The 12154-nt window shown below is 46.5% G+C and overlaps 3 protein-coding genes across 3 annotated transcripts; 1 reads left to right on the top strand and 2 right to left on the bottom strand.

Moving 5' to 3' along the window:
* Positions 1–2178: 2178 nt before the first annotated feature.
* Positions 2179–3372, bottom strand: LOC144127754 (uncharacterized). Its single transcript, XM_077660650.1, has one exon. The coding sequence runs from the start codon at positions 3253–3255 to the stop codon at positions 2179–2181; it is 1077 nt and encodes a 358-aa protein (XP_077516776.1). The 5' UTR covers positions 3256–3372.
* Positions 3373–4604: 1232 nt separating this feature from the next.
* Positions 4605–7508, bottom strand: LOC144127835 (uncharacterized). The gene is made up of 2 exons (XM_077660791.1): positions 6492–7508; positions 4605–5347 (listed from the first exon to the last, which is right to left on the bottom strand). The coding sequence occupies exons 1-2, from the start codon at positions 7142–7144 to the stop codon at positions 5296–5298; spliced, it is 705 nt and encodes a 234-aa protein (XP_077516917.1). The 5' UTR covers positions 7145–7508; the 3' UTR covers positions 4605–5295.
* A 641-nt stretch (positions 7509–8149) lies between these two features.
* On the top strand, positions 8150–9853 carry LOC144127836 (uncharacterized). The gene is made up of 2 exons (XM_077660792.1): positions 8150–8612; positions 9757–9853. Exons 1-2 carry the CDS (start codon positions 8311–8313, stop codon positions 9806–9808), a joined length of 354 nt encoding a protein of 117 aa, XP_077516918.1. The 5' UTR covers positions 8150–8310; the 3' UTR covers positions 9809–9853.
* Positions 9854–12154: the final 2301 nt, after the last annotated feature.

The raw sequence follows: 12154 nt of genomic DNA, 5'->3' as shown, positions 1-12154 counted from the left end.
GAGGAAGCTACTCGAGGCCAAGCAAGGTCACCAAGATGGTTACAAGAACGTCGAGGGAGGATCACTGCCTCTGTAATGCAGCGTGTCGCAGCATGCAGCACAGGTGCAGCAGGCCTTGTTGCGGAGATTATGGGATACGTGAAGACGCCTCAAGTTTCCAACCTGCGGTGGGGCTCCGAGACAGAGAAGAAAGCTGTGCAGGCATTTATAGAAACGGAGTCTCAAAAACATGTGGACTTCAGTCTTCGAGACTGTGGTCTTTTTATTGCAAGGAGCATGACTTTTATTGGAGCATCTCCAGATGCACTAGTGTCTTGTTCATGCTGTCCAAAATCAGTACTAGAAGTGAAATGCCCTGCAACTATGAAAGATGCTTCACTGACGAAGGGCTTAACTAAACTGGCATATCTGAATGAAGACTTGCAGCTCAAGCATAACCATGCCTATTACACACAAATTCAGGCTCAAATGGCTCTAACTGGGCTGTGTCAGGCATATTTTGTGGTATTTACAAGTTCCTCTCTAACAAAAGAAATCATAAGCTTTGACGAGACATTTTGGGCAGCTACTAAACTCAAGGCAGCAAACTTTTTTTTCACCCACATATTCCCGGAACTACAGTCAATGCACATCTTCAGTCAAATCGAACGTGCAAAGAAGACATGTCACTGCCGAGGCACCAAGTTGGGCCACATTGTGGAATGCTCACTCTGTGAGGCAACGTTTCACCTCAAGTGTGTAAAACTTAGACGCACACCTCGACAATGGATTTGCACTGCATGTCAACATAATGGGCAGACTGCTGATGAGTAAGGACAAGGCCAGAGGAGCTAGTGCTGCTGCTTTTCACATTCCCTCTTTGAAGTGTACCGGGTCTGTTCGCTTTACTGAAGTCGTGTCCTCCACAACAGCTGAAAGCGTTGCCATTCAGGCAGCTCTCAAGAAGCTAGGGTCTTGTACGGCTCAACCTGTTGTTATCCTGTCGGAATAAAAATCTGCCCTTCAAAGGTTAGAGTGTGGGTTCCCTACTGATGCTTTGTGTCTTAGCGGTCTAAGTTTGTTGCATAATCTGAGCAGCAGAGGCTTCTCTATACGCTTCCAATGTCCAATGGGTGGCCTCGCATACAGGTCGCGCTCGCGCCAGATTATGTAATTTAGTTACTGTAGGTGCCGCTACGGTGGAGCAATTGTAGGCAGAAACCTCAAGGCTAACCCTGTAGCTTACAGCATCTCAACTTAAGCACAAGCTTTTTTTTTGCTGAACACTCCAAGTGTTATATTTTATCACATTCGAAAGGCAGATAAACACTGCTTGTTTGACAAAATATGTTTACTTCAAGGACTAATGTCGGATGCATTTGTCGGATGTGCAAACTCAAATATAATAGATTTTAAATACAGTACGCCTTCACGTCCCAAGCAGGGAACATATAAAAAAAACTGATACAGAAGCAAAGAGCAAGTAAAAATTTGAACACCTGCTCTGAGGACAGAATAACTATACAAGCAGAAAACAAAAAGCCCAATTCTCAACATGTGAGAACAAGCAACAGGAAATACTTAAAAACTGAGTCAAACAATATGCAGTAATTGACTGCAGAGAGTGCAAGAAAATAGAATAAACAAATGTGAAAAGATCGATGTGGGCAACATCAACAACATGAATTATTGTGTACACAGTGCAGACACATTGGATGTAGTAGAAAAGATAAATACATGCAATGAAAAGCATGGTCACACACACACATGAGCACTTGCTGTTCTATCACAGTGTGTGTACACGTAGTGCAGACACACTGGAAGTAGTCGAAAACATAAGTACACACTATGAAACTATATGCAATGATTGTCAGCATGGTCACACACACGAGCATTTGCTGTTCCATCACAGCATGTCTGTATTCATGTTTCCTCACAGCACCTCACTTTCCGCATGCGGGAGGTGCGGGGTTCGATTCCCAGTGCCGCCGGGTACCCACCGGTGACACAATGGGTACAAGCTTTCCCCTGGTCTGGTGCTCGGCTTATTTAGGGTGAAATGCTTGGGAAATGGGTCTTCGACCCCACCTTGAGAATTTGAAAAATACCTTGTGCCATGGCGCTCTTTGGCCATAGATGCCCTTGCGCCATAAAAATCCATCATCATCATCATCAGCACCTCACTTTCGTGGAAGAGAGTTATGAAGCACTTCTGCGCTGAGAATTCTTAATGATAGGGGTTTGCAGATTAACTAAAGCAGAGCACACCAGCACCACTTTATCTATGGTTGCGAGGTTCTTGTCGCCAGTCCTCTTCACGAAGTTCAAAGGCAGCACAGTCTGGAAAATTCTGAAAACTTTCAATCTTTGTATGGCCCTTTCAACATAGATGCGCACGCTAGAGACTTTCCTAGACGTTGTGACCTCAGCACCAGGTAGCTGGGCACGATTCTTAGTCAGTGATGGCATGAGAAGTGTTGCACCTCGTGCAGCAAACATCTCACTGCATCTAAATCCTCGGTCAACAAGAAAAACATCCCCTTCCTTGACCTTGTCTAGGAGACCACTGCGTAGAGTAATCTCCTTGTCAGGCGTCCTGCCTCCACATGCTTTTGATACGAAAGTTATTGCTCCTGAAGGTGATATTACAACTAGTATTTTTACTGTATTATGGTGTTTGTAATGAGAATATGCCTGGCTCCTTGCTGTCATTAATATCGGCCTTTGTATGAATACTTCGGTACAATCAATGATGCCAGTTACATCATCAAAAAAAGGGTCCTGAAACGCCGCTGGCCGATTAGCTTGAAGTGTCTGTCGGGAAGGCCAGATTATCAACTTTGTCATGTTTGCAGCAAGAACATCAAGCCATGCATGAAAAATTGAACTGACAGTGCCATTTGAGATGCCAAATCGGCATGACAAATCTTGGGTAAGGAGACCCAAACGAAGTCTCATGAGTACCATGATGAGTTGTGTTTCTGCATCAAGCCATGTGGCACATGACGGCTTCCATGCTGACAGCACAAACTGCAGGAAAGCAGTGAACATGGCTGTGGATACAAGCCCTGTGTAAAACTTTACTGTTTTGGCTGACTGCACTACCACTTCTTTGGTTATAATAGCATGGTTTGTATGCTTGTTTTCAAGTTCAGCAGCCTTTTGCTTAGCTGCTGAACACTCTTCCTCCAGAGAGGCCAAACGTTGCTTAAGCCTGCCATTCTCTTCAATAAGATGGGATATATTCTGCATGCTGAGATCAGTTTCTGTTTCCATGTGGCAATTCTCTACCACGGAAACAGTTGCAGTCGCAGATAGTGCAGTATCATCCGCGTCTTGTCCTGCGCCAGTCGTGTTGAGCCCACAGTCAAGCACACTTGGCCCAGGATTACATGCAGCAGGTCTGGATGCTTCCTTCAATCCATCCTTTCGAGCAGTGTATTGGAACCTAGAAATCTTCTGGGCCACATTTCCCGAGGCATGATAAGGAAATATGGAGGGGACATAGTCGGGATGTGTGGGGTCAGATGATGGTTTACCTAAAGAAAGAAAAGAATGTTTGAAAATTAGTAGCCACATGTGCACTCCCAAATGCAAAAAAAAACAAAAAAACTGGCTGAAATGCACCAAAGCAATATTGCCCAGGACTTCTCTAGGAAAAGGAAGAAACACTAAGGGTTCCTTGGTATGAATAAATACTTTACGTTCGGCATTTGTAAGTAAGAAACTGCACAAAAATACTGAATCAAGCGAGTTGGAAGCATTTCACTCTTTTTACCAGCACTTGCAGGCGATCGAATGAATTTCTCCAGCCGCTGAGAAAAGTGCATCGAATGATACTCCAGCGTTTTTGGATTTCGTCCCTGTAGAAAAGTTGATGCAGCGAACGGGATCGAACACACGACCAGAAGGTTAGCAACAGACGCCTGAGCAATCGCGCCAGATATGCGCATAAAAGAACACCAACCGAGTTAGGCATTACAACAATAAGATGCTTGGGCCCGAATCGCAGCAAAAACTGCCGCTCATAAACTAAGCATCAACTAAGCGCTCGATTACTAAGCTGGGATACCTGGGTTCGATCCCGGCCATAACGGCAGAGTTTTGATTGACGCGACATGCGTCTAGAAAGCGACCGTGTGCTGTGCAAATTCAGTACACATTCAAAACCTTCAGGTGGTCTAAATTATTCTGGAGCACTCAACTACGCCGTTTATCATAGGCTGACTTACTTCGGGACTTTAAATGCCCGTAAATCACACACACTCGCATTGCTGCATGATCGAAACTGCACTGCAAGCGTCACAAGCTGGCTAATTGCCCTGGAAATGGCTAAACGACGCCTTGCACGCACAACTGACCGCAAAACAGTGTTTCCTTACTTCACAGTGCAATTTTTACTGCTAGAGATGCAGCCGCTGATTAGGCGAATGCGGTCGCGACGATTGCCAACCCGCAACGTTCAATCCAGTCAACGTTCAATCTCAAAGCGCACATAAGACGTGCAGGAATTAGCTGCGGCACAAGCAGACATCATAAATCTGTTCAGGTGGACACAGGGGCGCAACAAAAACACACGGACATAGAAGTAGACAGGGACGAGCGCTTACTATCAACAGGCTTTATTTGACGTAGACCGTTAATATACTTTCGCCTACCCAAGCGCCACTGTGCGAATCACAAGCACGTGGGTAACAGAAAACACCAAAAGAAATCGAAAAGAGGCGATTACAGAAATCTATCTAAGAAAACCGTTTCAGATCGGCGAAGCATTACAGACGAATCACTGATGCAGTTATCTCCTTTTTTTTCTGATGTAATAGGCTTCCACCAGTTCCCGTTCAATCTGATCGCGGCTTCTCAACAATACTCTACAGTCCGATAATCGGGGAAAACAGGCGACCTTAGTCTTCTTAGTGCATTCTTGGCAATGGTCCGGGAGATGGGAGCCTGTCTTCTTTAAAGAATTTTTGTGCTCCAGAAGGCGCTGGTTGAGGCAGCGTCCAGTTTGCCCAACGTAAACCTTCCCGCAAGTGAGCGGGAACTCATACACAACTCCTTTTTTGCAGGTTACGTGGGGCTTACGGTGTTTTACGCCACACTCTTGCCGTTTTTCTTTTCTTCTTATGCGTGCGCACAGACCGGACAACTTTCGCGGAGCAGAAAAAACAACTTCTACTCCGTACTTCTTGGCCACCTTCTTGATGTTGTGGGAAGTTCTGTGTACGTATGGTACCACCTCCGGCCTTGAACACTTCGTTGGGTCTTTCGCGTTGCTCTGCTTGCTGCCCTTCAATTTTTTGACCAAGGACTGCGTCACAGCAAGAATGAGGGAATCAGGGAAGCCTGCCTTTTCCAGCCTTGAGACCTGTGACAAGAAGCCAGCGTACACAGCGTGGTGACAGGACTTTGTTAGTGCCGATGAAAGACATTGTAAAGCGATAGCCCTTTTGATCGTCTTAGAATGATTAGAATGAAATGGCAGCAAATCTTTCTTTGCACGCGGACAATATCGCCAGCAAACATGTGAAGGGTTAAATGTTAAGGTGATATCTAAAAACTGCAGTTGGTTATCACTGCTTGGCTTTTCATGGGTAAAGGTGAGTCCCATGCCTTTCCTACCAAACGTATCTAAAACATCAGCTACGGCCTCGTCAAAACTAAAATCACTTTCCTTCAACAGAACCAGGTAGTCATCTACATATCTGAAGACATGAGCTATACGGTCTGAGTCAAAAGTTTCACTCAAAGAGCGGTCAACTTGCGATAAAAAAATAGTAGAAAGAACCGGGGCTACGCAAGAGCCTATGCAAATACCTTGCTTTTGAAGATAGGTACGATCATTAAATTCAATAAAAGTGGCATTCAGGTAAAGCTCTAGTAATGACATGAAATTGTCCACGTTCAAACCAGTGGCATTTTGAAACGCGGTGATACCATTTCTATCTATACAATCACGCACCGCGGTGAACAGGGGCTGGTGTGGAATAGAATAGAAAAGATCCTTAACATCGATTGAGAAACCGGTCTTAATATTCCTCGCAGACTGAACAAAGGCTATCACTTCATCAGAGTTCTTAGTGGCATAAGGGTCCGCATCTTGCAGTGTCCTGAGGTGCTTGAGCAGGAACTGGCTGACTTCCTTTTGCCATGTGCCCTTTTCGCTAACTATGGTCCGAAAAGGAATGCCGCTCTTGTGGGTTTTTGCGGTGAAAAAAACCGATAAACAATTCCCTTCAGCCTTCCCAATGGCGCCGGCTAGTCTGTGCAGTTGAAGTTCCTCGCAGAGTGACATGGCACTTTTCTTCACTGAAGATTTTTTCACTTCCACTGTCTTAAAAGACTTGGTGACGGCTTCAACTGCCTTTTCGTTGAAAAGGCCTGACGGAATAATGACGAAACCGCTTTCTTTGTCTGCCTCCATAAGCTCGAGCGAATTGGCTTTGAAAAAAGCAACAACCCTTGCGGTGGGATCGGATCGGTGGTTTGGAGTACTCCTATTACTGACTGACCTCGTGATGGTGTCGATGCCGTCCAGGAGGCACCTTTCCTGGTTTTCTTGCTCCGTTCTGTTGGCAAGTCGTCGGTTCAGGGACAGCCATTCGTGAGGCTTGAGAATGGCTGGGACGCTGAATTTCGGCCCCTCCTTTAGGACGGACGCAAACTCTTCCGGTACTTCGGCTCCTCCCAAGACTAGCACATCTTGGCGTTCCGGTGCCTTCATCTTGACTTTCCTCAATTCTTCCATGCGTCTTATCGCCTGGTTGATGGAGCACTTCCACCAAACTTCCGTTGTCTGGACTGCGAGCTTCATGAACTGGCGGTGTCTGATGCCCGCGAGCCACTCCTGGTTTTGGGCATAGCATGCCGCACGTAGAAGGTCTTGAAGTAACCTCACTTGGTTCCATAGTTCGGACCGGAGGATCTTGCATACTCTTTTGGCATGACCGAAGGACGGTTTGAAAAGACCGAACAGGCCAGTGACCTCACTTGGAATGAGGCCTTTTCGCTGGTAGAACCCAAGAAGCCTGGCTCGGCAGGTCGTGGCCACAATGCTTGCGATGAGCAGGGGAGCATGGGTAGGTGAAGGCTGAACACAAAGCAAAGAGCCCGATGCAGAAGAAATATAACTCAGAAGTACTTGTATTTGGGCGTGTTGGTTCATATCTTTTCAGGTGGACACAGGGGCGCAACAAAAACACACGGACATAGAAGTAGACAGGGACGAGCGCTTACTATCAACAGGCTTTATTTGACGTAGACCGTTAATATACTTTCGCCTACCCAAGCGCCACTGTGCGAATCACAAGCACGTGGGTAACAGAAAACACCAAAAGAAATCGAAAAGAGGCGATTACAGAAATCTATCTAAGAAAACCGTTTCAGATCGGCGAAGCATTACAGACGAATCACTGATGCAGTTATCTCCTTTTTTTCTGATGTAATAGGCTTCCACCAGTTCCCGTTCAATCTGATCGCGGCTTCTCAACAATACTCTACAGTCCGATAATCGGGGAAAACAGGCGACCTTAGTCTTCTTAGTGCATTTTTGGCAATGGTCCGGGAGATGGGAGCCTGTCTTCTTTAAAGAATTTTTGTGCTCCAGAAGGCGCTGGTTGAGGCAGCGTCCAGTTTGCCCAACGTAAACCTTCCCGCAAGTGAGCGGGAACTCATACACAACTCCTTTTTTGCAGGTTACGTGGGGCTTACGGTGTTTTACGCCACACTTTTGCCATTTTTCTTTTCTTCTTATGCGTGCGCACAGACCGGACAACTTTCGCGGAGCAGAAATCGCCTCTTTTCGATTTCTTTTGGTGTTTTCTGTTACCCACGTGCTTGTGATTCGCACAGTGGCGCTTGGGCAGGCGAAAGTATATTAACGGTCTACGTCAAATAAAGCCTGTTGATAGTAAGCGCTCGTCCCTGTCTACTTCTATGTCCGTGTGTTTTTGTTGCGCCCCTGTGTCCACCTGAAAAGATATGAACCAACACGCCCAAATACAAGTACTTCTGAGTTATATTTCTTCTGCATCGGGCTCTTTGCTTTGTGTTCAGCCTTCACCTACCCATGCTCCCCTGCTCATCGCAAGCATTGTGGCCACGACCTGCCGAGCCAGGCTTCTTGGGTTCTACCAGCGAAAAGGCCTCATTCCAAATGAGGTCACTGGCCTGTTCGGTCTTTTCAAACCGTCCTTCGGTCATGCCAAAAGAGTATGCAAGATCCTCCGGTCCGAACTATGGAACCAAGTGAGGTTACTTCAAGACCTTCTACGTGCGGCATGCTATGCCCAAAACCAGGAGTGGCTCGCGGGCATCAGACACCGCCAGTTCATGAAGCTCGCAGTCCAGACAACGGAAGTTTGGTGGAAGTGCTCCATCAACCAGGCGATAAGACGCATGGAAGAATTGAGGAAAGTCAAGATGAAGGCACCGGAACGCCAAGATGTGCTAGTCTTGGGAGGAGCCGAAGTACCGGAAGAGTTTGCGTCCGTCCTAAAGGAGGGGCCGAAATTCAGCGTCCCAGCCATTCTCAAGCCTCACGAATGGCTGTCCCTGAACCGACGACTTGCCAACAGAACGGAGCAAGAAAACCAGGAAAGGTGCCTCCTGGACGGCATCGACACCATCACGAGGTCAGTCAGTAATAGGAGTACTCCAAACCACCGATCCGATCCCACCGCAAGGGTTGTTGCTTTTTTCAAAGCCAATTCGCTCGAGCTTATGGAGGCAGACAAAGAAAGCGGTTTCGTCATTATTCCGTCAGGCCTTTTCAACGAAAAGGCAGTTGAAGCCGTCACCAAGTCTTTTAAGACAGTGGAAGTGAAAAAATCTTCAGTGAAGAAAAGTGCCATGTCACTCTGCGAGGAACTTCAACTGCACAGACTAGCCGGCGCCATTGGGAAGGCTGAAGGGAATTGTTTATCGGTTTTTTTCACCGCAAAAACCCACAAGAGCGGCATTCCTTTTCGGACCATAGTTAGCGAAAAGGGCACATGGCAAAAGGAAGTCAGCCAGTTCCTGCTCAAGCACCTCAGGACACTGCAAGATGCGGACCCTTATGCCACTAAGAACTCTGATGAAGTGATAGCCTTTGTTCAGTCTGCGAGGAATATTAAGACCGGTTTCTCAATCGATGTTAAGGATCTTTTCTATTCTATTCCACACCAGCCCCTGTTCACCGCGGTGCGTGATTGTATAGATAGAAATGGTATCACCGCGTTTCTAAATGCCACTGGTTTGAACGTGGACAATTTCATGTCATTACTAGAGCTTTACCTGAATGCCACTTTTATTGAATTTAATGATCGTACCTATCTTCAAAAGCAAGGTATTTGCATAGGCTCTTGCGTAGCCCCGGTTCTTTCTACTATTTTTTTATCGCAAGTTGACCGCTCTTTGAGTGAAACTTTTGACTCAGACCGTATAGCTCATGTCTTCAGATATGTAGATGACTACCTGGTTCTGTTGAAGGAAAGTGATTTTAGTTTTGACGAGGCCGTAGCTGATGTTTTAGATACGTTTGGTAGGAAAGGCATGGGACTCACCTTTTCCCATGAAAAGCCAAGCAGTGATAACCAACTGCAGTTTTTAGATATCACCTTAACATTTAACCCTTCACATGTTTGCTGGCGATATTGTCCGCGTGCAAAGAAAGATTTGCTGCCATTTCATTCTAATCATTCTAAGACGATCAAAAGGGCTATCGCTTTACAATGTCTTTCATCGGCACTAACAAAGTCCTGTCACCACGCTGTGTACGCTGGCTTCTTGTCACAGGTCTCAAGGCTGGAAAAGGCAGGCTTCCCTGATTCCCTCATTCTTGCTGTGACGCAGTCCTTGGTCAAAAAATTGAAGGGCAGCAAGCAGAGCAACGCGAAAGACCCAACGAATTGTTCAAGGCCGGAGGTGGTACCATACGTACACAGAACTTCCCACAACATCAAGAAGGTGGCCAAGAAGTACGGAGTAGAAGTTGTTTTTTCTGCTCCGCGAAAGTTGTCCGGTCTGTGCGCACGCATAAGAAGAAAAGAAAAACGGCAAGAGTGTGGCGTAAAACACCGTAAGCCCCACGTAACCTGCAAAAAAGGAGTTGTGTATGAGTTCCCGCTCACTTGCGGGAAGGTTTACGTTGGGCAAACTGGACGCTGCCTCAACCAGCGCCTTCTGGAGCACAAAAATTCTTTAAAGAAGACAGGCTCCCATCTCCCGGACCATTGCCAAGAATGCACTAAGAAGACTAAGGTCGCCTGTTTTCCCCGATTATCGGACTGTAGAGTATTGTTGAGAAGCCGCGATCAGATTGAACGGGAACTGGTGGAAGCCTATTACATCAGAAAAAAAGGAGATAACTGCATCAGTGATTCGTCTGTAATGCTTCGCCGATCTGAAACGGTTTTCTTAGATATATTTCTGTAATCGCCTCTTTTCGATTTCTTTTGGTGTTTTCTGTTACCCACGTGCTTGTGATTCGCACAGTGGCGCTTGGGTAGGCGAAAGTATATTAACGGTCTACGTCAAATAAAGCCTGTTGATAGTAAGCGCTCGTCCCTGTCTACTTCTATGTCCGTGTGTTTTTGTTGCGCCCCTGTGTCCACCTGAAAAGATATGAACCAACACGCCCAAATACAAGTACTTCTGAATCATAAATCTGTTCTCACCTTGAACGAAATGAGCAGAACAAACATGGGAGCTTTTCGTAGGCACCCATCGGTCCCGCCGAACTGCTGCTATCCAAGCGTTTCTACGCTCGGCGTCTGCCGGAAACCTGAAAGTGCGCACCTGCGACAGAAGGTTGGTTGCAGGTCGCAAGCTGCAACCTGGCACACAACAGCACGGTCCACGTCGTGATGGGGTCACGGAAGATGTTTTTCCACCCGAAAACATATTGCAACAGGGCGACCGCGCCGTACTTTGGCCGTGCTACAAACACAAAAGAAGAACTCGCCTCGACCCTGCGGCTCGCTCGCTCGCTTCGCGGGCAGACCGGAAGTTTCCTGGGTGTCCATCCGGTTTGCGGCGCTGTGGCTCCCCCTGGCGGCTATGAGCCCGTGAATAGGCGTAATACGCCTTTTCACGGGCTCATAGACCTGTTGGAGAAAGTGGGGGCACGACGGGCGCTCCTCGAAAGCGCCGAGAGCTGATCCGTCGTAGTGTGATGACGTAGCCACAAAAGAGAGGAGGATATGGAGAGGTCTTAGCTAGTCTATAAGGGTGTTGCTCTTTCGCGCTCTCCATGACATCCAGGCGCTCACAAACAAAGAAAAGGAGGATGTGCTGTCAGGCATGTATCACCGTATGTCGCATGTAAAGTGGGCACAGTGTACAAGATCCCCATGTCGTGCGGAAAAGTGTACATATGCGAGAGTGGTCGTTGTTTGAATGTGCGGCTGATGGAGCATGCCGGAGACTTGCAAAAAGGTAACATTTCAAACAATATTGTTCTTCATTGTCGTGACTGCAGCAAGCGCAAGAAGAAATGTTCTCCCCTTTTTTTCCAAAACATGTGTTCTTTTTCTTCACCGAGATCGTGTAACGCGGAAGATAGTTAAAGCCTATCATATCGCGGAAACGGGGCATGCATGTGTTAGTGACCCCTCATTTGGCTTGTCTGATGGGGAGATAAGTTTTTGAAAGAGCGACTGAAAACCGCGTGTAAATTTTTTCTCTGCTCATCGGTCGCCATGTGGCGTGCGATTACTCTGGGTTTGTTTTCGTTTTTGTAGTATATATATAGAAGCCTCTGAATAAAAATTCTTATAGTTGCGAGTAAGCGCTGTGTCCCCTCTGTGTCGTTGCTTGTGAGCGCCTGGATTTATCATCATGAACGTATACTAACTAGCTCAGTTTTCTGCCCTATTGTAGTCGTTATGGAGAGCGAGAAAGTGACATACTTGAAACATTTGCATCTGTTTCTAGAGGCCTCACTTTCACGCACGAGTTGGCAAGTGATAACTGCTTGCAGTACTTGGACTTTAATCTTCAATTCGTGGTCCAGCACATAAATCTGTCGTTGTTGCGTCTCTTTTGCCCTCTCCATAGCGACTACAATACACTTAGGCGACGCGCATATATATATATATATATATATATATATATATATATATATATATATATATATATATATATATATATAACCCGCGTAATGAAGGTGCGGCTAAAAGAGGTCGTGCTACGT

The sequence above is a fragment of the Amblyomma americanum genome, chromosome 4 (assembly GCF_052857255.1).
Source record: "Amblyomma americanum isolate KBUSLIRL-KWMA chromosome 4, ASM5285725v1, whole genome shotgun sequence".
NCBI lineage: Eukaryota > Metazoa > Arthropoda > Arachnida > Ixodida > Ixodidae > Amblyomma > Amblyomma americanum.
This window is presented reverse-complemented; position numbering and strand designations above follow the sequence as displayed.